This window comes from Dicentrarchus labrax, unplaced genomic scaffold (assembly GCF_905237075.1).
Source record: "Dicentrarchus labrax unplaced genomic scaffold, dlabrax2021, whole genome shotgun sequence".
NCBI classification, from domain to species: domain Eukaryota; kingdom Metazoa; phylum Chordata; class Actinopteri; family Moronidae; genus Dicentrarchus; species Dicentrarchus labrax.
Window position 1 is genome coordinate 6,860,510 of NW_026136720.1, and position 22,964 is coordinate 6,883,473.

Consider the following 22,964-nt stretch of genomic DNA (forward strand, 5'->3'; position numbering starts at 1 on the left):
ATCTCATGTATATGCATTTTTTTTTTTTTTTTTTTTGCAGTGGGCGTAGAGATGGGAGACTGGCAGGAGGTATGGGATGACAACTCCGGCTGCTACTACTACTGGAACACTCTGACCAACGAAGTATCCTGGGAGCTGCCACACTATCTAGCTGATCAAGTGCAAAGCCTGGGGCAGTATGCCAACAGGTAGGAGGAACTGGCAGAGAGAAAGTATTAAAATAAAAATCACTGTACCTACACAATCTAAATATCGCTTGCATTTATATAGTGCCTTTCAAAGGACCCAATGACGTTTTTTATGCATGGAGGGAAACAAACAAATCTCAAAAAATAATTCCCGGACAGGGAATAGGGGGCAAAGAAGGTCTTATAGGTACTGTGCAGCAAGGACATGAAGGGATGTATTATGTGAGCAGGATTATGCCTGAGATACGGGATTAGACTTGGAAGGTAGATGATGGTGGGGGTGATGTGCTGCTAGGGCTCAGAGTGATGGCTGGACTCTGGAGATGTTTTTGAGGTGGTTGAAAGCAGATGTGCCAAAATCAGATGTGTTTTTGCTGGTTGCATGTGAGCAGAGTAGTATCGTGTTTGGATCCTGGAGAGATCTTTGGAGTACAGTTATTATTCAAATATGTTTACTGATTTTCACATATGTTGTATGTGACTACACTAAACAGTCAATGAGGTAGGATCAGTACGTGCATTACTGCTATACACGTGCATGATATGTTTTTTGTGTTTTTCTTTGTAGCTCTAGTGTCAATGGCAACGGGACAGTGCATGCAGGTTATCCCACAGAGGAAAGCGCTGCATCTACTGCAGCACCGACATTAGTGAAAGAGACCAAAGTGAAGGCAAGTTTTATTTAAGTCCAACACAAATGTGGATCAACTAGATTCTTATTCTGATATTTGATATATCATCCTCGTGTTTTGTTTTTACAGGAGGTAATTGAGAGTGTTGTAGGCCTCACAAGCGAAGAGGAGGACCGCCGTGGAGTGGCTGCATCTCTGCTTGGTCCTCTGATCCCCTCTGAGGTGAAAGAGGCAGAAGAAAAATGGAGAAAAAGACTCCTTAAAGGGTTGGATGAGCCTGAGAACAGTTTGGATTCGGATGGAGAAGGTATCCGCCCCGCAGGATCCCCCGCTGCCCCCTTGCAGGAACCTGACACAGTCCCTGCGGTCCAGAAAGAACTTGGCACAAAGAAACAGTCGGGAGACAACTCAGATGCTGAGGAAACAGAGGAGGACACAGTGGAGCTGGAACTAGCGCTGGAGAGGAAAAAGGTGTTTTTCAGTGGGCAATTATGATTTCCTGGCAGGAATGACTTTAATGCTGTTTTTAGTGCAGCAGTATTTCTAAATTAAGTGGCAAATGCTATTGTCCGTGTGATCTAGCTCTAACCTGTTGTCTGATTCTTAGGCTGAGCTACGAGCGCTGGAGGAGGGTGATGGGAGTGCAGGGGGCTCCAGTCCTTGTTCTGAGACAAGCCAAGAAGCCTCTGGTTCTCGCGGTGTTCCACTGAAGAAGAACCGATGGAAGACTGCCTTCCCATCTGCTGCCAGCCCCGACTCTAACAGCAGAGGCTCAGACCTGCAGGACAACACAGAGACGGGTGAGTCCAAGTAACTACACATGCAACTGCATGACAGAAGAGGGTGAAAATACATGAAAAATCCCACTTTTGGAAATGCCTTTGCATACTTAAATGCTTCTCTTGTGTCCTGTAGCACCTGCTAAAGTCCTAGAAAGTGTTGTGGAAGGAGAAGACAAGGAAACGGACAGTTCGGAGGAGAAAACGCTTTCAAAACCCCCGGTTAAAGAAGAAGTGGAAACGCCTGAGCTCAAGGTAACAAGGTCACTCTTACTAACCATAATAATGGTGACAGGCACTTTTAAGCACCTTTTATGTGTTTGACGCTAAAAACATGTAGTTTCAGATCGGACAACTGGCTAACACCTTAACCAGCAAGATGGAGTTCCTGGGGATAAACAAAAAGGCGATCTCAAACTTTCAGTTGCTTCTGCTACAAACTGAGGTGAGAGGATAATGGTTCCATTTCTTAGCAATATTATCCTAGCTCGCAGATGTAGCTATATCCCCGTGGGACTTCTGAAATATTAAATGCTTAATTTAGTTTCATATCATTTTGCACACAGTGATGTGGTAGTACTTAATATTTAAAATTCTCATAATGATCAATCACACTGTATTCTGGAAACTCACTGTAATTACTCTTTCCATGTTACTCATTTATCTTGTGGCTCTTCTGTCTTTGTCATCTGTCTCTTCATCCCTTTACCTCTACTTTCTGGGCTTTTAACGTACTCATGTCTCTCCCCTTTCTCTTTTGATATTTTTTTTTCCCCAGACTCGGATTTCTGACTGGAGGGAGGGCGCTCTGAACGGGGTCTATCTTCGCCGCAGGCTGCAGGAAGCTGCTGAACACATAAAATATTACGAACTTAACGCCACCCCTAAAGGCTGGTCCTGCCACTGGGACAGGTACGCGTTCCTTACCTTTCACATCTCTAAACTCCCTCGTCCCCCCCCAAACAAATCTTACCGTGTGACTACAACCCCCTCAGTGCCGAGGTTGCAGACTTTGTAACATGACTTGGGGAGAAGCTTAACCAGTCCGAGAGGATCAGAATACTTAACAGAAACAGACTCTTCAGGTTTCTGTGATGCAATCCTGGCACTCTGCCTTGCACGTACTGGTAAGGGAGCATCCACTCTGGGCCAGCCTGCTTCCTGTTAAATAAACCTGCCACAGAGAGGACTCCCTGTCCGTATAACACAGACTCTTAAGCCCTTTTGTTGTAAGGGCATTTGTAGACTGATTATGGGTCCAGTCAGTGGAAAAAAATTGGGAGGGGGAGGTATGGTAGGAAGGTTGGTTGCGTGGGAGAGCTTTGCACTTTACAGGACTCCAACCCCCAGAATGCAATGCAGACAGAGTGATGCCCTGGAAGCGAGGAGTGTCACGCATCAAATAAAAGGTGAAGATGGAGCAATGACGGGAATCCAGCAGGTCAGACCTACTCTATTTCATATGTCTTCCTGATTTTATTTTGTTCTTTCTGATGTAAAACGAGTTGACTGTGTGCTTGTTATTTTCTGACCTAATGGTTGTTGATTATGATGGTGATGATGATGATGATGGTGGTGGTGATGATGATGATGATGATGATGTTTCCTCCCTGGCGTCTTCCTGTGTCTGGGAGGAAATGGTTGTCTAAAACGGAACAAATGTGACAACCATGGTGTGAGCTGCTGAATGCTACTTTCAGGACCTTGAGATGATTTGTTTTGCTTTCTTTGTTTTTGAGAGCAAGGTGGGTTCCCTATCCACACCCATAACCACACTCTAATTGGGCCCTTTCTTTTGGATGGCTAAAGTCGCTGTCCATACCAACACTCCTGCCCCACCCCCCTACTGTGGCCATTATGTCCACTCCCTTGCCCCACTGTCCCAGGGTATCATGCCACTCAGCCAGTTGCCAGGCCAGTAGTTGAGACTCTTGCCTTCTATCTCTGTTGTCCCACTTTTTAGAGAGCACAGGCGGTACTTCTATGTGAACGACCGGACCAGTGCCTCCCAGTGGGATTTCCCAACAGAGGAGGACAAGGACGAGGACCTAAAGGGCAGCCAAGGTAGCCAGACACAGACTTCCGGCCAGGGGGATACCAAAGCAGCATCTGCATCTGCGGGTGGGGTCACAGGTCAGTCTATTAGTACTGTTGCTGCTCCTTGTACCAGCCTGTCAAATTTCCTATTGAGCATGTGCAAGGTTACTTTGTGATTAAAATGTTTAAAAACCCCAATGACTTTTATTTTTTAAACAGGACTTTCAACTGCTCCCCCGCCACCAGCACCTCCTCAACCCAATGCACCATTTTTCTGGTCCCCATCTCAACCTCCACTTCCTGACAGCCCACCTCCGCCTTCCAACAACCCCCCGCCTCCGCCTCTCCCCCCGGGCTCCCCACCTCCACCGCCTCCCCCTCCTGACAGCGATAGCGAGATCATGGAGGTGGAGATGGAGATGGATGATGACAATGACGCGGAGCCTCCGGCCCCTGGAACTGAGGACGACGGCAGTGGGAGGCCTCCTCTACCTCCAGGCACTGCTAGCATTAAGGTATGACAGTAATCAAGTTAATGTTGTATCTGATAATGCTACATGTGCACATTCAGAATAAAAGATAACAGCAGATGGTAACTTTTATTATATTTCCTGTCACTTTCATAGATTGTGGAGTCGTCGGGCCCCTTGGGGAAGGGTCAGAAACGCAAAGCCAGTCAGATGAATAAAGCCATTACTATCGGCAGCAGTCCCATTCTCTACACCCAGCCTGCTGCCAGTGCAGGTAAAACAATATTATATATTATATACCACATCAGCACTTGCAGTATATATTAATCATATTAAGAACAAAAATTATTAAACATCCCCTGAAACGAGCCTAGTACCCAATCGAAGTCCACCCTGAGCACTGAACCCTTGCAGACAAGACAGAACTTGCAGAACTTGCAGAAGTGTGTTTTTTATGAGTATAGACACATCTGTCTAACACCTCACTATGGCAGTGCTTAAGGTAGGGATGGAGTTTCAAACAAAGTAACCCAATAAAGGTTTCTCCTTGTCTGCAGCTCCTATAATGTCAGCAACTGCCTACTGGGGCATCCCGGCTGTCGCTGCCCCTTTGGTCCCATGTGAACCTCCTCCCCCACCTGTCCCAGCACTACCACCTCAACCACCACTGCCACCATCCCAGCCGCCCTGTGAACCTCCAGGAGCCAAAGCTGTGCCCACAGACAAGACCAAGAAAACAAAAAAGGATAAGGTTAGTACTGTAGATCACATTTCCAGTGTAAACCTTGAATGTTTGTAAAAATCTACATCCAACCATGTGATCCAGTGATTTAAATATGAAATGCAAAAGAATCTGCGGCGTAATTTTCGTCCTCCTGTGTCTCTGTAGTCAAAGAAGAGTAAGATCAAAATGCCTTCGCTGGTGAAGAAGTGGCAGAGCATCCAGAAGGAGTTGGACGAGGAAGAGAAGAGCAGCTCCAGTGACGAGGACCGAGATCAGCTGAATAAGAAGAGCATCGAGGAGTGGAAGCAACAGCAGTTTGTGACGTAGGTTTATTTTTTATGATGACGATAAAAAGATGAAGCTGCACTGTTCCACTGAGTTCTCTCCCAGTTTCTGCTGTTGTTTTTCCATCTCGGTAACCTTTTTACTAACTGTTATTATTAATTCTACAGAGGAAAAGCTTCAAAGAATGCTAACTTTGAGGCACTTCCTGATGACTGGCGGCAGCGACTGAAGAAAAAGAAGGTGGCGAATAACACGTAACATCTGGACTGGGTCCTGCTTCGCCCAGTACGTTTTTTTTTAAAAATCCACTCCAACCATTACCACAAGGTCGCCCTTCCCCAGCTTCAGTATTGTTTAATGATCTCTGGACTTTCTTTTACATTTTCTTTGGCCATGATGAAGACATTTCGAGGCCCTTACATGGCAGGCCATTCACCGAAAGGGTTTGAATGTCGATTTCTTTTTTTTTTTTTTTAGCCATTATTGTAAATGTGCCAAATGTCTCGAGTTCATCAGAAATACTTCAACACCATTTTGTATAGACCCCATTTAGAGGACCACCACAGTTTGTTTGGAGGGATTATCTATTTTATTGAACATTTTTACAACTGTGTACATACAATGTATAATGGGATAAGCCATGTTTTTGGAAGGGGAGGGAACATCACTGAACTTGTACATTTTTGTAAAAAGTTATTAAACTGTTTTTCCAAAGTCATCTCTTCATTTGTTTTATATGTGCTGTATTTTTTTTATTATGCATTAAAAAAACGTTTTTTTTTTTAATAGACTACACTCATGCTCTTTGTTAAAAATTTGTGTCTTGGTTTTAATAACGACGTGGTTCTGGTTGCCTGCACAATACGGACAGTGCCACCTACTGTCAGCACATCAACGGCCATGTCTCCTGGTTTAACAACTGCTTCCTCGGCCTTAATGTCACCACCACGAAGGAAATGTGTCTTAAGAAGCAATAGGAGAGCAGATTGTTCCTACGAGTCAGTCAGTATAAAGGGACAGGGAGTGGAGCAGGTCACCAACTTCAAATGCCTGGGGACAGTAATAGACAATAAACTCAACTTTCAAGACAATGTTGACTACGTCTGCAAGAAAAGAAGATGAAGTCTTACTCTTCTCAGGTAACGGTGGAGCTTCAACACCAGCCAGCAGAGCCCTCACTCACTGTTGGCTTTAAAGCAGAGTGTTCTCACATTCAATATTCACTCCAGTCCCAGTGAGCAGGAAGAATGCTTCCAAAAAAAATCTTCTTTATTCTGACAGCTGTGACCCTCCTCAATAAAAACCTGTTTCAATTAGCCCCTTGTACTTGCCTGTCTCCCATTTTTAACATCCATTTTTAAAAATGATTTTTAATCTAAATTTTACTGCACGTCCATCACTTTCATTACATTGCCACTTCAACTTTTCTACCATATATCATGTTTGTGTGTTGCTGTCGTGCATTGTAGTGTTTTAGTGTGTGTTGACATAGGCCTGTGCCAAAGGTGAATTTCCATTTTATGCTAATTTAATGGACAACAAAGTAATCTGAATCTGAATCTAAGCCCAGTACAATGGTGAGTAATTGTCATACAGACAGCGTAATATTGTAACAGTGCAGTGTTATCAATAGTTATATTAGTTAGTTATCAGTTATTAGTTATATTCATAATACATTTTAACGCCATGAGCCCACTTTCATGACAAATTGTTTTTTTTTTACTTTATTGAGATAAATAGTCAATAAATACATCCATTAATTCATTCATTCATTCATTCCATTCATTCAACCTTTATTGACTTCTTGGGAATACATTGAGGGGTGAACCCTCATTGTCAGACATTATACTAGGCAACAAAAGACAGATAAATTACAAACAATAAAAATGTTGAATCATTTTTTATAATAAATTTAAATAAAATAATGATAAATAATAAAATGAATAATGCAAATATTTAAAAAATAACAGACAATAAGGACACAAATATCAACATTCAATAGATCATAAGACTTTGTATTGTATGCCTCATATCATATAAAAATAAATTAAATTGTACAACAACAACAAAAAAAGAAAAAAAAAACAAACAAACAAACAAAAAAAATCCTTCCGGGGTTTTTACGACAAATAATTTCCTGCACGTTGGAACGAATGTTGCGGCATCTCCGTGGCAACCGCGATGTTGTTGTTCCATCGGTTCCATGGCAACGTCGCGTAAGTCGGGAAGATTTTCTCAACTCGTTGTAACTGAGCCAACCAAGTTTCTTCTGCTTAAAATGTGTTGATATTACAAGCGTTTTAACCAACGGTTTAGCAGTTTGTATTATATATCGGGTTACTGACAGACAGACAGACAGGAGACAGACAGACAGGAGACATTCCCTGGGGTTTTCCTTCTAGCAGAGAGGAGACAGGAGAGAAGGAAATCCCATCCTCAGCAACTTAACGTTACAGGTAACTTTAAGTTTTGTCAAACTTGTTTTATTTGCCTCCAGAAATTCACTCAACATTATTTCAGACCGTCTTTGTACGCGCAGGCTGAAGTTATAGCTGTTGTTATTGAACAGTGCAGTGATTTATACTCAACATGTTAAAAATGTTTCAGACAATTAGTTAAGTTAGTGGTTAGTTAGTTTAGTTAACCAGTCAGTGGTATTCAAATAACTTTAAAAATTAGCAACAAAATGAATCCATCTTCCTTAATCTAAACTTAATCTTATTTGTGTATTTGACAGGGACAGTGGTGCGATGAGCTCACACTGAGAGAAACATCTGGTAAGAAGTTCATAACTGAATAATGAAATAATCTGTAATAATTACACATTTCTAAGAAGAGAAATATTCTGTGGGCAAAAAGACTAATCAGTAGGCTCTGTATTATCCTGTATTATGCTGATTACATGCCTGGGTTGATACAGGGGCCGAGCCAATGCGGGTCTGACCCAGTTTATTAATTAGGACACAACATTGATGACTTCACATTTCTCCAATCAGGCAGAGAAAACATCAACCATGGCTGTCTCTGCGATCAGGAACTGGTGGAATACCCACCGGTTGGACAAACTGGACACCAGTGACTCTAAGGACAACGAGGAAGAATTAGCGAGGAGGAGGCTGTGTAAGCTATTCTCACATAGGCTGCTTTTGGATACTGCATGTACCCTAACGGTTGCTGGAAAAGCCATTCAAAACAACATTCACAATGACCTGTACTAACCTGATCTGACACCAATGTCTCATGTTCGATGTGGAGAGGGAATCCTACTATTGACTGTCATTGTACAGGCTTGTGTTTTCCTTCGTGTGGTCAGATACGGCATCCCCTCCCTAATGCGACGTCATTATATATTAAGAGCTCTTTTGTCAGTGAGATAATTAAAGCAATTAGGTGCAGCGTAATCCCTTTTTAAATGGACATGCTTGTTTGGTCAAGGTGAGGTAAGGGGGGGGGGCGGGGCAGACCTGATAAAAAATGCATATCCATTGTACACCACTGTAAGGAACAGGAGCAGTTATTGAAGGTGTGATTTATGTCCCCTTTTCAGTATCTTTAAACCTAAATCAGACTCTGCGGACCAGGCAGCTGCTCATAGACTTTGACACCGATCGACCTACTTTGAGACTCAGGGCGCCGTTGGAGCTGGTTAACTTCCCATCGATCCCCCACCCCCGTTGGCCCATAGAGTGTGAGGTTATCAGCGACACTATCCATCACATAGGTAATTACAAGTTTAATGTAAGCTACTACTGAGAACTTGTGAGGAGATGCTTTGGCAAAACATATCCAGTCTTAAGTAGTGTATAAATAAATTAAACACTGTTGGCATGCCCTTTTGCTGTTAATGTTAACCACGTAATGTTGCAGAGTGGGACCCCCCAGAGCCAGAGTCTTTCTACCAGCCCACAGGATATGAGAGGACACCCATGCCAGCCGAAGAGGGGAAGGGGAAAGTGGTATACTGCGTTGACCATGGTAACTTTTGGGACCAAAGGCATTTTGAAAAAGCATTTTCTTGTGTTCTACCACCAGGTCATAAACATCATTTCTGCCATTACGGGGGTCTCTCACAGCAAAACAAAAACAAAGACAAAGTTTGGAGACACCGTGAAGTAGCATTGGAACATGGGAGCTGTCTTCACCACCATGGCCGTCATTGAAGTCCGATTCTCCCAGTTAGGATTCCTTCATTGTTCATAGCAGGGAGGTTTTTACCGGAAGCCAAACTATCTGCAGAGGTTTTCCTCCTCTCCAAAACAAATTGATCTGGTGGTTAAAACCACTAAAAACACTGAATTAATCTGTGTTCGTTGGACAAAGGATGTTCCTTTTGCTTCTAACGTTTCAGCGGATCCAGACGCCCAATGACTAAAATCCTGCATCCAGTTCAAATATATAGTTAAAAATGACCAAGATCTAAAAAGTGTGTCAATTTATGACCCATGCAGACAACCACAATGCTGACAAATGTGGGGTAAAAAAGGGGATTTGACACCATTAACAGGCGACCATAAAACGTTACCGTTACCTGAATAAAATTACAGATTTCTCGGGGGTTGAACATTGTTGGAAACATTTGGGATAATGTTAGTACACAACTCAATAAAATATATAACATAGGCCTAGTGATTGTAAACATTTTAATGCAGAAATGTTACTTATTATATGTTTAAAGTTCTTCTGAACATAAGATAATGATAGGAGGAAACTAATACTTTGTGTTACTTCATGCCACAGCTTCCTCTTTGAAAGTAGATGATCTGTTTGGATTTAGGGGCATTTTATTGAGGCCATCCCAACCTAATTCCTCGATGCTTCAATAAATCGATAGTACATTTTTATTGAAAGCTTTGTTTTTAACAAATTTATTTGATATTCACTCTTTTCCTTTTCTCCCTCTTTTAAGCCACGAAGCGCCCCTACTTCACCTTCTCCCGCGTCGGAGGAAGCAGTGGGCCTGTTAAGAGTGCTGCGTACGATTTCCATGAGACAGATCTCACCCTTGAGTTTGAGTCACGCTTCGAGAGTGGGAACCTGCAGAAGGCTGTGCAAGTGTAAGTCTTATCAACTTATATAACCCATTTCATTTCTATTTTCACCTCTGGGTTAAGTTACTCTGTCTCCTCCATATTTCTTTCTTGTTCAGGGGTGTCTATAACTACGAGCTCACCCTGTGCACGGACATGTACACCAGAAAGCACACGCAGTGGTTTTACTTCAGGGTCAGGAACATGAAGGCTGGAGTGACTTACCGCTTCACTGTCATCAACATGATGAAGAGCAGAAGCCTGTACTCTCTGGGTATGAGACCACTCCTCTACTCTGAGAGGGCTGCTAAGGAAGAAGGTGTTGGATGGCAACGCACCGGCTCAAATATCAAATACTACCGCAACTTCAATCAGGCAGGTCAACTTTCTGACATGAGTTGGAAAATACTGGCTTTTGTCCTTGCACTGTAATTTACTTTCCCAGTATCTGTCGTTTTCAGTTTAGGCAAGTGTAGAATCAAATTTAATTTAGAGATTTTGAACTTTAAATACGTGATTTGTCACAGAGAACATTTAATCACCTTTAAGTTGTCAAAAAGTTGGGTTTCACTGCATGGTAGTGCAGATAAAGGGATCCCCATATTACTCACAAGTAGTGAGTCCTTCCAGTCATAAGCATGGGAAGAAAGGGAACAAAAGGGAAATAATTCACTAGTTATACATACTAGTAATAACTTGTCCACAGTGCAGTGTTGTAAATGAACCGGGCAATGAAATAAGACTCAAAAACTAGACTTAAAACTAAGGGACGAGGGTTTTAACTGTGAAGACTTTTTGATGAGACATAAAGATGAGCTTTTCTCTGGATTGCCTATTTAAAACAAGTTTAAACTCTCTGCCAGTTCAATTTCATTCTATACTCACATAAACTGGAAATAACAGCTACTAGAAAGCTGTGAAACCTATGGCGTGTTTTGGAAAATGTTTGGCAGTAAAATGAAGTATGAGACCTGTAGTAAGTGAATTATGAACATCCGCCAGAACAGCAAACAACATAAAATGGTCTTTATAATTGTAGAAGCAGGATCTCCCTTTAAAACCACCATCTCTCTATTTAGAATTCAAAGGACAACAGCAGCAACCCAGTCACCCTCTACTCGCTCACCTGGACTCTCCAGTTCCCTTATGACGCAGACACCTGCTACCTGGCCCACTGTTACCCTTACACCTATTCACACCTGCAGAGCTACCTGAAGCGCATTTCTTCCAACCCAGCAACTGCGTCATACTGCACGCTGCGGGTGCTGTGCCACAGCCTGGCTGGGAATGACGTATATTTGCTGACAATAACGTCCCGGGGGGTCCGGAGGGTGGAGGCCAGGACCAAGAAGAGTGTGGTGGTGACAGCCAGAGTGCACCCCGGAGAGACCAATGCGTCCTGGATGATGGAGGGGTTCCTAGACTTCCTGCTCGGGGACTCAGAGGATGCTCAGCTACTCAGGGACACTTTTGTTTTTAAGGTGAGGGAACTCTCACATCTGTCTAATCTTCACAATCATTACTTCAGCACGTTCCAATTTGTTATACGTCTGTATGGTGATTTATGAAACAAAAACATCAAACACAGTTTATTTTCCTCATTTGAATCTGCCGTGCTGCAGGTGGTGCCGATGCTGAATCCAGATGGTGTAGTAGTGGGCAATTACCGCTGCTCTCTGGCAGGCAGGGACCTCAACAGGAATTACAAGACGTTGCTCAAGGATTCCTTTCCCTGTGTGTGGCACACCCGAAACATGGTGGAACGGTAAGACAGGACATGCATAAATAAACAAACACATAATTGTATATAATACATTTTGTAATTTAATGGAAATTTAGTGTTTTCAGAAGTCTTTCTGCTCTTTCTGATGTGTTTGTTTATCCATTAATTGTTCAATATGCAGGTCAGATGATACAAAGTCTATTGTATTTATTAATTTGAAGCTTACATAGAACAGAACATGATCAGTTCTTCCCCTTTATGTCAGTGAGCAGTTAGTTTGGTTGAGGTTTATGGCAGGACTGTAGTTTCAGTTTGGTACCTCATTGTATGTTTTCTTGCAATGAGCACAGATTGTGTTATTTTGTTTGCATTTTCTTCCAGACTTTATGGCAGAAATCATTTTGCTTCACTTTATGCCCTTTCACTAAACTTAATCTGTTGTCAAAGTCAATGGACTTAACTGTCTTTCCTGGAATATCTTCCTTTATTACTTAGTTATCAGTAGAAACAGAAAGAAAAGATGAAAAGAGCAGGAACAAATGTCTCTGACTGCCGATTGAACCAGGGTCTTTGAAGTTTCATACAAACCTGTTATGTTATGCTGTCCTTTCCCCAGGCTGGTGGCTGAAACAGATGTAATTCTTTACTGTGACTTTCACGGCCACAACCGTAAAAACAACGTCTTCATGTACGGTTGTAACAAGCGCGGTGATGGTTCGCTGAAGCTTCATGAGAGAGTCTTTCCACTTATGCTGAGCAAGAATGCCAGTAATGAGGTAAAGAGTGGAACATCTGAAGACCTCAACTGTTTTGTTCACCTGTTAGAAGTCCAATTACAAGTTCTTTATTATTTTTAGCCTTTTATAAACCTGTTTTAATTAGTTTAGTCTAGTCTCTAGTATTCTGGACACCATATACAATCTATGCAGCATATTCACCACATTTCAGAGTCAGTATCTTTTCCTTGGTATTCATTTATGCTACAACATCTAAATCACCCTCTTTCTTAGTTCTCCTTTAAGAGTTGTAAGTTCCGGGTACAGAAGAGCAAAGAGGGAACGGGACGTATCGCCATGTGGAGACTTGGCATCAAAAACAGCTACACTATGGAGGCCTCCTTTGGAGGCTCCACTCTGGGTGAGTTTAGACTTTCCAAACGTGTGTGTGTGTGTGTGTGTGTGTATGCTTACATGTCTCTTACATATTACCATCTGTCTGAATGTCAGGCGACAGGAAAGGGACACATTTTACAACTGGAGACCTGAAGTCCATTGGCTTTTCCTTTTGTGACACCCTGCTGGACTACTGTGACCCTGATCCAACAAAGGTGAGAGATAAAGCAACAGTCCAACTCCCTCCATCACTGGAGGGTGGTTTTAGTCCCAGAAATGGTTTGTTGTGCCCCAAAATATACATTCCCTGAATACTGGTTTTTAAATTTTTATTTTTGTGACTGTGGTCTTGAAATGTGAGCATTGTGTTGTGTTTTATTTTTTTATGTTTCCTCTTTGCTTTTTACCTCAGGTCACTTACTGTCTGACAGAGCTGGGAGCGTTGTTGAGAAAGGAGGTCAGAGAGAGGCTGGGAAAAGATTTGGGCACTAACTGTAACATCTCTGTGTCTGACCTGGAAACCAGGTGATGTAGTATTTTATTATTATTATTATTTTAAATTCACTTTCAAAGCCCACATCCCCATGGGAGGGGTATAAAATGTGAACATTTCCTGTTTACTCTCACAGCACCAGTGGTTCAGATAGTTCAGATTCTGATGGACTCCCAGTTCATTTACTGAACCAGCTACAAGCTGCCAATTCAGAGGTATACTGACATCAATCTACTCTCCAATGGAATAGTGTTTTTCATACGAGAGCTTTAGTTTATTTGTAAGGTTAATATCACATTTGGATCCAGTGAACGGCTCCTTTGTTAAAATCAGTTTTGAATGTCTTCTGTTGTTTACAACATGCTCCTGCTCTCCTCCACAGCAAACTCCCGTGAAGAAGAAAAAGAAACGCCTGAAGAGTCATAAAGAGAGGAACAGGCTGCGACACGAGAAAGTGAAGAAAAACTCACCGCCAAAAGTCCTACAAAGCAGCATCAAAAACATTGTAAATGACCCATTAATTAGTGCACAGCCTTGTCTTGTTCATGTATTAATGACTTTAAACAAGACTGATTAGCGAACGGTCTTTGCAGGAGCCCAACCTGCCCGATGAGAACACAGTTAATGAGAGCATCCAAGAGAGGCCCGTTGGAAGATACAGGAAAAAACATCAGGTATGAAGTAGAGAAAGCGTGAATATGTTTAATGAGAACGTTTCCTGAACTGTTCCTGTTAATATTTCTGTCTTTGTGAAGGTAAAGGGCCCCATAAGACAAGCTGTGATCCCTCCTCCCACCACTCAGCCTGGGGAGGTCAGTCAGGTGACTCTGTGGCAGGGCTGCGAGCCTGTCAAGGTAAAAATGAGCCAGATGATCTGGAAAATAAGCAAAAGTACACACATTCTTTACTCAAGTAGAAGTACAGATACTTGTGTAAAAAAAAAGACTCCAGTAGAAGTAAAAAAACTGATTGTACTTCTTTACTCAAGTAAAAATACAGGCTTTGAAAGGTACTCAAAGTGTAAAAGTAAAAGATTCAGACATTTCTACTGGCTGTTTCTGTGCAAATCTGCTAAATTCAAATAGGGTTGAGTCTCCCCCTATTGTCGGTTTTGTCTTGTTACATCTTGTGTTGAAAATGTAAGGCGTAGAAAGTACAGATATTTGTGTACACATGTAGGGGGTAAAATTAAAAACATAAATACTCAAGTACAATTTTGACTCTGATTTTGGGATACCTTCTGTGTTTTAGGACCACATTCTGGAAAACATGAAAGCTGCAAACCAGCGTTGTAGGACAAAAGCGTGTCCACATCACAGCATATACACAGCTCTGACACCTCACACAGGTAAGGTTTATTTTGGAGGCTCAAAAAATCATCCTCACTCATCTCCTCAGCGTCTAATTTACCACTACCATCACTTACCGTATTTTATAAGTTCTGGTTGCTTTTTGACTGATGAAGGAGATTTGGTGGAGCCTCATTAAACATATTTAAAGTATGTCATTGTCCAATACATACATAGTTTCCTGCAGATAAAGGCAGAAGTATTTCCAACCATCAATGCAGTGGGAAAGGTCTTGTTAAGTAGTGAAAAGTCTGCTTGGCTTGCTTTCACAGATGACCTGGGGATGGAATCAGGACATTGGAGATGCTCCTCTCAGCTGCTGTACCTGAGTGCTATCCAGCCACCTTCACTGAACCCACAACAGCTTCACTGCCCCCGACAATCCATGGTCTCCAATAAAGTCTGCAGAGGTTTGTCCACACGTACAGTAGTTCCAGATGCAATTCATTTATTTTTCCAGTTTCATCGTCTCTCAGTCGATTCAAGTCTGTCTCGTCTCCCTCTTTCAGGGCTGCCAGCTTCCTTTCGGCCCCAGAGGTAAACCCCACATACACATTGTACCCTTATGAATAAACAAGAGACAGCTACACCTTGAGCTACGTTCAGATTTACCAAGTCTTATATCTCTTCTTCCGCAGGTCTCCCATATCCATGCACGTCAAGATGATTCCAGACATTGTTCCAACAAAGTGTTTGATGTCCAGTTTCACCCCTGATAAGTCCAACAGCCGGCATATTCCTAGAGACAGAAGCTCTTCACGGGTCTCAGAACATTACTTTGTGCCTGAGGATTCCTCCACCTCTCACACAGACACAGCAAAGACCAAACAGCAGGATGTGGAACAGGAAGAAGAGTTCTCAGAAGGTTTCATATGCACACATATTATACTGATATATGAAACTGAAATTAATACTAATAATTGTGCAGCTAAAGCTGCATGAAAAAAGCATTTATTTTATTTATCCCTTTCAGGTAACCTCACTTCTTCCTCTTTATTACCTGATTTTTATCATCCATTCAGTGGGTTCGTCCCTGTGGAGACATGTACTACTTGGAGAGCAGAACCAGAGAAATCAAACCCCCGACGTCGCCCTGAGAGAAACTGAATCCCCCGGCAATTCATTTGTGCCTGTGAAGAGGAGCAGGGACCTGAGAAGAAATGGGTAAATTCACGTTTATTCCTCTTCATGTGCCGTTCTCTTGATGTGAAATGCTCAGGTTGTCGTTGTAGTGTGTTGACAAGCATTGTACATATTACATCATGTTTTTTGGCCTTTCATTGCTCCTCTCTACTCCCTAACCTTCTTCATTTTTCCTCAGACTACACAAAGAGACTTCGGGGAACAAGAGGCACATGGGTGTTTTATCCCCTGTGATGAAGAAGGAACATCCACCTCCACAGAGCGACACCCTCGCTAGGCGTCAGGCTAAGGACACCAGGCGCCATCACGAGAGAGGAGGCCAAATTAGCCAAGAGGCAACGCATCAATATATAGAGCCATCACAGTGTGGAAGTTACCAGCTATGATCACTGAAGCACAGAGTGAAGTGTTAAAAGACTTCTTAAAAAACACATGAATAATAATCCCAACCTCAACAGACTTGAACTAAGATGGAATTTAACAGGGTGTTTTGTGACGTTCATTTTTTCTTTTTTTACTTGTCTGCATTTTGTCTCATTGAGACTTTTTACATGTCATATGTCTTGTTTTATATGTATGTTTTGTTGTATGTGGACCCCAGCAGGAGTAGCTGTACCTCAGTGGCAGCTAACGGTGATTTAAGAGTAAAGAATCTCACTGATGAGACATTACACGTCCCCTTTAATGTAATTACATTTTTAATAAAAACTCTTTAAAAACAAGACAATTTACTGATGAGAAACCTTTATGCTTGGATTCTCGGGGTACGTCAACATGAAGTCTATGAAGCATTAGCTGCTTAATAAACGACACACAGGCTGCTTGTTATGTAGATTTTATTTATTCCAACAAAAACAAAAATACAATCCCGTGGAATACATTGTTAATAAAATACAAAAATAAATATGTTCAGATGTTTCTCTCTTTAATGATCCATCCTGGGGAGGAAATATCGCATATACTACATGTAATACAAAAAGTGACACATTATTTTTTTGTTGTCTGTGAGGTGGGAAGTACGAATACGTCCTGGTGGGTCCAGATGTGGCAGGAGCGTCAGAATTCAGTCAAACTGTCGGAGGTGAAATTGGCTTTCTGTGTGTTTGACCATGTCTCGGAGCGCCACAAAACCAGAGAGAGCCTACATCATCCAGGAGAGAAAACATTTAAATCAATGACAATCAATAAATTATGAAACCTAGAACTACACTGGAAATGGTAGAACTACAACAGTCCCTTATTGTACCTGTGTGAGTATGAATATGGCGAGAACTATGTGGACCCCCCTCTCCAGGGGCAGTATGAGAATGGCTTCGTTGAACAGCTGAAACAGGATGAGTGGAAACTGCAGCAGGATGCTCAGCAGCCAAAATCCAGCCAACTCTGGGACCTCCCCCCCCAAAAACACAGACGTTACAGGAGTTAAAAAACCTCTGCCTCGCACGTTTGTGTATGTTGTTATATCTTTATGTTTGTGTGAGTGATGTGTCACCTTTTCTTGAAGGTTCCCAGTGTAACCGAGAAAGAGTCTAATGGCCTCGATCAGAGTCATCACGATGAGAACAGTGACGAGGATGAACTTGTAGTAGTCTGGCAGGGCGGGATACTGGTAGAAACAATAAGTGGGCTTTTATGGCATTAAATATTCTCACTTGTTTCCAGGTCTAAACCTGACACTTACAATGAAATGAAATGCCAACTGATGTTATAATTACAATGGTTTATCACATGAAGCAGCCTTACTTACTTACTTTATCATCACAAATATCTTTTTTGGTAACTGGTACCACCATTTTTTAAGGTTTACATTTATTTGTCTCTGTTGTTCAAACACAGATTAAAGTCCCAAACTTTCACATGAACTGACTTCTAGCCACAGTGATTGTGTAGTCCGACATTAAAATAACAATGTAGGTGAATCTTGAGCACGAGATTTGTAGGCCAGAAGTACAGCAGTTTATTATAATGCTGTTCTCTCACACATTTATTTTACCTTCATCGAAAAACTGCAGCTTTTGAGATTTGCATATTGCACATGGCCCACATTGCAATTTCATTTCATTTTGCAGCCCTAATATATATATATATATATATATATATATATATATAAATGTACAAATTAGTTTATTTTTACCTTCTCAAGCTTGTTGTCCATGTTATCTAAGAGCAATACGCATACTTGGCCAATAAAAAGTGATTCCGACTCGGATATACTCTTTTACTGTAATTATAATGATTTATTTTCAGAATGCAACATTCCCAGTGTTTGACATTAACCCAACTTGCTCATCCAGTCTCTCTCTCCTCGCCTCCTATCTCACTTTCTCTCTCTCTCTCTCTCTCTCTCCTCGCCTCCTATCTCACTTTCTCTCTCTCTCTCTCTCCTCGCCTCCTATCTCACTTTCTCTCTCTCTCTCTCTCTCTCCTCGCCTCCTATCTCACTTTCTCTCTCTCTCTCTCTCTCTCTCTCCTCGCCTCCTATCTCACTTTCTCTCTCTTTCTCTCTCTCCTCGCCTCCTATCTCACTTTCTCTCTCTCTCTCTCTCCTCGCCTCCTATCTCACTTTCTCTCTCTCTCTCTCCTCGCCTCCTATCTCACTTTCTCTCTCTTTCTCTCTCTCCTCGCCTCCTATCTCACTTTCTCTCTCTCTCTCTCTCTCTCTCCTCGCCTACTATCTCACTTTCTCTCTCTCTCTCTCTCTCTCTCCTCGCCTCCTATCTCACTTTCTCTCTCTCTCTCTCTCTCTCTCTCTCCTCGCCTCCTATCTCACTTTCTCTCTCTTTTCTCTCTCTCCTCGCCTCCTATCTCACTTTCTCTCTCTTTCTCTCTCTCCTCGCCTCCTATCTCACTTTCTCTCTCTCTCTCTCTCTCTCTCCTCGCCTCCTATCTCACTTTCTCTCTTCTCTCTTTCTCTCTCTCCTCGCCTCCTATCTCACTTTCTCTCTCTCTCTCTCTCTCTCTCTCTCTCTCTCTCTCTCTTTGCCTCACCTTGAGGTGCAGCATTGTAGTTTCACTGATCCACCACAAGGGGAAGAACCACATGTTAAAGTACAGAGACATCTGGAGGTGGAGACTGGACAGGACCCGCTTGTCTAAAGAAAACAAAAGCAACAGAAAACACTTTCAGTAAACAGCAAACAAAGCTGGACCCAACGTTAACACTGCTAACTCTTCCATTAACGTTACCGTGAGGAGAAAACGGGTCGTTCTCCTTGGTGAGAGGTTGTGTCCGACTCTGGTCAAACAAAACGTTCCGAGAGAAGTCCTCTAAGCGTTTTCTGAGCGTCTCCGGCAGGTCCATCGTGTAAAATGCTCTCCGGTTAACGCAAACATCCCCTGAAGGAGAAGGAAACACACACACACAGCCTCTTCCTCACTGCAGAGACACACAACGCCGCCGTCGTCTCCCTGGATACCGAAGAAATCTCGCGTTCTGCTCAAAGTCTCGCAGGAAGGAATCTCGTTTGTGTGTTTGTTTGTGTCTCCTCGTTTAGTTTGAATGTAACTTTTAATTATTTTTCACTAAATTATTAACTTTGGAACATTTACAGACTATTAAAAAATAAAAAAATACTTTGTTGGCAGTTTTGTTTTAGATTTATATTTATGTGGAATAACATTATCTCTACTCTGGGTGTGGGAGGAGTTTTCTTGTTATAGGATTAGAGAAAGCACAATAAGAGATGAAACCCCTCCCATTTGAAAATCCCCTTTGGTTTCAGAGAAACTGAAAGGTAGAAAGTGCTGTGATTAAGATGGCAGAGAGCTGTAAAGAGCCACATTCTTTATCCTGCTCAATATGCTTGGATATTTTGAAGGGCCCTGTGACTCTTCACTGTGGCCACAGCTACTGTATGGCTTGTGTGAATGGCTACTGGGACCAGGAGGTCAGCAAGGGTGTCTACAGCTGTCCCCAGTGCAGACAGCTTTTCAGCCCTAGGCCCGTGTTGAACATGAACACAGTGCTGGCTGATTTGGCAGGGAAAATGTCAGGGGCAGGAGCACTCGCCCCTCCTGAGAAGGATGAAGTCGGCCCTGGGGATGTGGAGTGTGATTTCTGCACCGTGAGGAAGCTGAAGGCTGTCAAGTCTTGCCTGGTGTGTCTGGCTTCTTACTGTGCGACTCACCTGCAGCCCCACTATGAGTCTGCTGCTTTCAAAAGGCACAAGCTTGTGGAAGTCTCTGCCTCCATGCAAGATCAGATCTGCCCCAAGCATGACAAGCTTCTGGAGGTCTACTGTCGCAGCGATGGCCAGTGCATTTGTCTGCTTTGTGTGATGGATGAGCACAAAGGTCATGACACTGTCTCGGCTGCAGCAGAGAGGAAAGAGAAACAAGTAAGAAATATTTACTTAGTACTTGTAAGTGTGTCATATTGCTTCGAAAATCAATGTGGATTAAATTTTAAATTAGTTCTAGATGCTGTTTTAAACTTATGGGAGGGATATTAGGGATATTTAGGAAGTAACATCATAATGTATGTCTGTAAATGTGTTCAAAACACAATTCAACAGCAAATAAATCAGTCCCTTCAGGATTTTGCAAGCTTTGCCATAAAATGCCTGATTTCATTGCAGCTTTTCTAAAAAAAAAATACAATGCACGTTGCCATGTTTTTGTAAAATCTAAGGAAACATACGCTTGCAGCTCGGTGACATGTGGCTCAACATTTTGAGTGCTGGGCTGCTGTGATTGTAGAAACTGGCGGGGAAACTACAGTGATGGTCAAGTTTGTCGAAGGTTGCACAGGTTTTAATTGTTGCCACATTAAAACTTCCTGGAGAGACTGAGAAATGGTTTTATTTTCAGAAACAATTTGGAAAGAAGAAACAAAGATACCAGCATGGAATACAGGAGAAAGAGAAACAGTTGCGGCAGCTGAGGCAGAAAGTGAAATCACTGCAGGTGAATTAAACTTTCAGCAGACTTAAATAAATCTAACGTGTCCCTTTCCTTTAAAGTGACTGATGTTATTTGTGTTTTTGTCCTTAGTCTTCTGGAGCTGCAGCGGTTGATCAGAATGAAAAGGCCTATGCTGAAATCGTCCTGATGGCCGATAAAAGGCGCTGTGCTGTGAATGAGCTGATCAGAGATCAGGAGATGGCTGTGGTGAGCCGAGCTGAGGCGCTCATGGATCGGCTGGAGAAGAAGGTCTCTGAGCTGAAGAAGGGGGAGCGTGAGCTGAAGCAACTGTCACTCACTGAGGACCACATTCATTTTCTGCAGGTACACTGACAGTTCAGTTCAGTTTAACTTTATTTCACATATTAACATAAAAACATCAAAATACAATACATGGACAACAACATACATTTGTAAAATCATCAAAGTCCAAAGGGATTAAAACACATTTGTTCCAATGTTTCCATAAGATGAGTACCTCAGTAAGTAGGTGTAGTTCATGTTGTGTTTTTCTTTTACGTGTTTCTAGAGCTGCCATTCCATCTTTGACTGTCCAGAAACTGATGTGTCTGCTGATTTCAACATCCATCTGCACGCACCTTTTGACTTTGCAACAAAGGCCATTTCTAACTTGAGAGACAAAATGGAAAACTTGGCAAAAACTATTGCAGAAATGTCAGAGGAAAGTAAGAAAACACCTTTATTAAAAATAATGTTGTTTTTATCTGTAATTATGTGATATTGTATAAATAGTAAATTTACTAAAATGTCATGTTTTCTGTTTTTAGTTCAAGCTGATCCTGATCCCAAGACAGGACAGGAGTTCTCCCTCTGTGAGTCAACATTGAAGCCTGAATATCTTTGAATTTGCCACTGTGATTCTAAAAAGTACTTATGTTGTCACATCGAATAATAATAAATTCTACATTTCAGATTCCTGCCAACTCACTCTGGATCCCAACACGGCATCTGTAAACCTATTGCTCTCTGAGGGAAACCGCAAAGTAACCTGGGTTAAAAAAGCCCAGGGGTATCCAAACCACACAGAGAGATTTACCGAATACGATCAAGTGTTGTGCACTGAAGGTTTATCTGGAGTTTGCTACTGGGAGGTTGACTGGCAGGGGCCCAGGGTGGAGGTCGCTGTGTGCTATAAAGGGGCAGAGCTGGTAGAAAATGGCTTTGGATTCACAGACCAGTCCTGGTGCATTTCCCTTTCAAATCATGGTTCCACCTTTTGGCACGGTGGAGGCAAAACCAAAATATGCACCCCTTCCTCCTCCATTGTTGGAGTGTATCTGAATCATAAGGCAGGGAGCCTGTGCTTCTACAGCGTGTCTGATTGTGGTCAAATGATGCTCCTTCACAGAGTTCAGACCACATTCTCCCAGCCTCTGTACCCTGGGTTCATGGTCTCCAGAGGGGCCTCTGTTAGGATATTGTCACCAAAGTAACGGGCATCGTCTGTAATGGTTGTTCAAGTGCGGCATCTGTATTACAGTGTGTTAAACAGCAGTGCTTCACAGGGGTGTTCAAAAGTAGTGTCTGCTGAACATTTCTCATTATACTTAAAGTTTGATTATGTTCTTTAAAGTTTGATTATGTTCTTTAAAATTACCTATTTCTTTGCAAGGGAAAGGGCTGAAGATGATAATGGCACAAATGTTTGTGTGTATGTTACATGTTTCTCCTTCTGTGTTGAATCAGTTTTAACTGTAAACTTGTTACTGTTAAAGAGAGTATTTGAGTTACTAACGATTGTGTATAAATATTTTCATAACTAACAGAAGTCTCACTCTGCTAGATAATGTTTGCTAGTAAATAAAATCTTAAAACACTCACTGTCATTGTTTTTCCATATTCAATAAAGATAAAAACCCTTAAAAAAGGTGCAGATTTTCACAGACGAGTGGGACAACAACATAATTATGCATTTTGAGTATTCCTAATTCCTTACTTCACCAAAACCACAAAATTGGACAACTATGTCATGCCCTAACCATCCTAGGAAAATAATTTAAGCTGGCAGAACACTGCTGAATGGTGTAGCCTACATCAGAGGGGATTTAGAAGTGGATACACCCAATGGAAACTAAAAAA

The 22,964-nt window shown here is 42.1% G+C and overlaps 4 protein-coding genes across 8 annotated transcripts in view; 3 read left to right on the forward strand and 1 right to left on the reverse strand.

Annotated features, from left to right (window-relative positions):
• The window catches only part of fnbp4 (formin binding protein 4), an 8,222-nt gene extending 2,389 nt beyond the window's left edge, over window positions 1-5,833 (forward strand). For 3 of the 4 annotated variants that reach the window (XM_051381424.1, XM_051381426.1, XM_051381428.1), the window contains exons 5-17: window positions 41-188; window positions 757-859; window positions 950-1,291; window positions 1,428-1,620; window positions 1,736-1,854; window positions 1,940-2,044; window positions 2,378-2,511; window positions 3,563-3,732; window positions 3,856-4,151; window positions 4,263-4,380; window positions 4,664-4,857; window positions 4,996-5,153; window positions 5,283-5,833. In XM_051381424.1, the coding sequence (XP_051237384.1) occupies window positions 41-188; window positions 757-859; window positions 950-1,291; window positions 1,428-1,620; window positions 1,736-1,854; window positions 1,940-2,044; window positions 2,378-2,511; window positions 3,563-3,732; window positions 3,856-4,151; window positions 4,263-4,380; window positions 4,664-4,857; window positions 4,996-5,153; window positions 5,283-5,373 (2,171 nt within the window). In that variant the 3' untranslated portion in view covers window positions 5,374-5,833. The remainder of the gene's footprint in view (window positions 1-40; window positions 189-756; window positions 860-949; window positions 1,292-1,427; window positions 1,621-1,735; window positions 1,855-1,939; window positions 2,045-2,377; window positions 2,512-3,562; window positions 3,733-3,855; window positions 4,152-4,262; window positions 4,381-4,663; window positions 4,858-4,995; window positions 5,154-5,282) is intronic. The other variant, XM_051381425.1, reaches the window with a different exon arrangement.
• Window positions 5,834-7,320: 1,487 nt separating this feature from the next.
• Window positions 7,321-16,870, forward strand: agbl2 (AGBL carboxypeptidase 2). The gene is made up of 23 exons (XM_051382429.1): window positions 7,321-7,571; window positions 7,853-7,892; window positions 8,112-8,235; window positions 8,663-8,836; window positions 8,983-9,090; window positions 10,022-10,169; window positions 10,262-10,517; window positions 11,222-11,623; window positions 11,765-11,907; window positions 12,482-12,641; window positions 12,876-13,002; window positions 13,092-13,192; window positions 13,390-13,502; window positions 13,607-13,685; window positions 13,853-13,975; window positions 14,064-14,144; window positions 14,226-14,324; window positions 14,722-14,818; window positions 15,092-15,229; window positions 15,329-15,356; window positions 15,458-15,684; window positions 15,842-15,983; window positions 16,141-16,870. The coding sequence occupies exons 3-23, from the start codon at window positions 8,130-8,132 to the stop codon at window positions 16,346-16,348; spliced, it is 3,060 nt and encodes a 1,019-aa protein (XP_051238389.1). The 5' UTR covers window positions 7,321-7,571; window positions 7,853-7,892; window positions 8,112-8,129; the 3' UTR covers window positions 16,349-16,870.
• Window positions 16,782-19,396, reverse strand: tmem17 (transmembrane protein 17). 2 transcript variants are annotated; one of them, XM_051382433.1, is made up of 5 exons: window positions 19,149-19,392; window positions 18,951-19,054; window positions 17,455-17,568; window positions 17,209-17,352; window positions 16,782-17,103 (listed from the first exon to the last, which is right to left on the reverse strand). In XM_051382433.1, the coding sequence occupies exons 1-5, from the start codon at window positions 19,261-19,263 to the stop codon at window positions 17,026-17,028; spliced, it is 555 nt and encodes a 184-aa protein (XP_051238393.1). In that variant the 5' UTR covers window positions 19,264-19,392; the 3' UTR covers window positions 16,782-17,025. The 2 variants fall into 2 exon arrangements, with proteins under 2 accessions (XP_051238393.1, XP_051238391.1); XM_051382431.1 differs by having other exon boundaries at window positions 17,209-17,568; window positions 19,149-19,396.
• A 224-nt stretch (window positions 19,397-19,620) lies between these two features.
• LOC127353302 (tripartite motif-containing protein 16-like) lies at window positions 19,621-22,705 on the forward strand. Its single transcript, XM_051382430.1, has 6 exons — window positions 19,621-20,299; window positions 20,772-20,867; window positions 20,955-21,188; window positions 21,394-21,550; window positions 21,653-21,697; window positions 21,798-22,705. Exons 1-6 carry the CDS (start codon window positions 19,718-19,720, stop codon window positions 22,316-22,318), a joined length of 1,635 nt encoding a protein of 544 aa, XP_051238390.1. The 5' UTR covers window positions 19,621-19,717; the 3' UTR covers window positions 22,319-22,705.
• Window positions 22,706-22,964: the final 259 nt, after the last annotated feature.

What these genes read in the sequence shown, in the direction of transcription:
- agbl2 (XM_051382429.1), top strand. Translation starts at nt 8,130, where the DNA reads ATGGCTGTCTCTGCGATCAGGAACTGGTGGAATACCCACCGGTTGGAC. An exon ending in GTGTCTGACCTGGAAACCAG is followed by an intron (nt 13,503 to 13,606) that starts GTGATGTAGTAT and finishes TTACTCTCACAG; the next exon opens with CACCAGTGGTTCAGATAGTT. An exon ending in AGGGCTGCGAGCCTGTCAAG is followed by an intron (nt 14,325 to 14,721) that starts GTAAAAATGAGC and finishes TCTGTGTTTTAG; the next exon opens with GACCACATTCTGGAAAACAT.
- tmem17 (XM_051382431.1), bottom strand. Translation starts at nt 19,263, where the DNA reads ATGGACCTGCCGGAGACGCTCAGAAAACGCTTAGAGGACTTCTCTCGG. An exon ending in CGACCCGTTTTCTCCTCACG is followed by an intron (nt 19,055 to 19,148) that starts GTAACGTTAATG and finishes TGTTTTCTTTAG; the next exon opens with ACAAGCGGGTCCTGTCCAGT. An exon ending in CCATATTCATACTCACACAG is followed by an intron (nt 17,104 to 17,208) that starts GTACAATAAGGG and finishes TGGATGATGTAG; the next exon opens with GCTCTCTCTGGTTTTGTGGC.
- LOC127353302 (XM_051382430.1), top strand. Translation starts at nt 19,718, where the DNA reads ATGGCAGAGAGCTGTAAAGAGCCACATTCTTTATCCTGCTCAATATGC. An exon ending in TGCAGAAATGTCAGAGGAAA is followed by an intron (nt 21,551 to 21,652) that starts GTAAGAAAACAC and finishes TTCTGTTTTTAG; the next exon opens with TTCAAGCTGATCCTGATCCC. An exon ending in AGGACAGGAGTTCTCCCTCT is followed by an intron (nt 21,698 to 21,797) that starts GTGAGTCAACAT and finishes TCTACATTTCAG; the next exon opens with ATTCCTGCCAACTCACTCTG.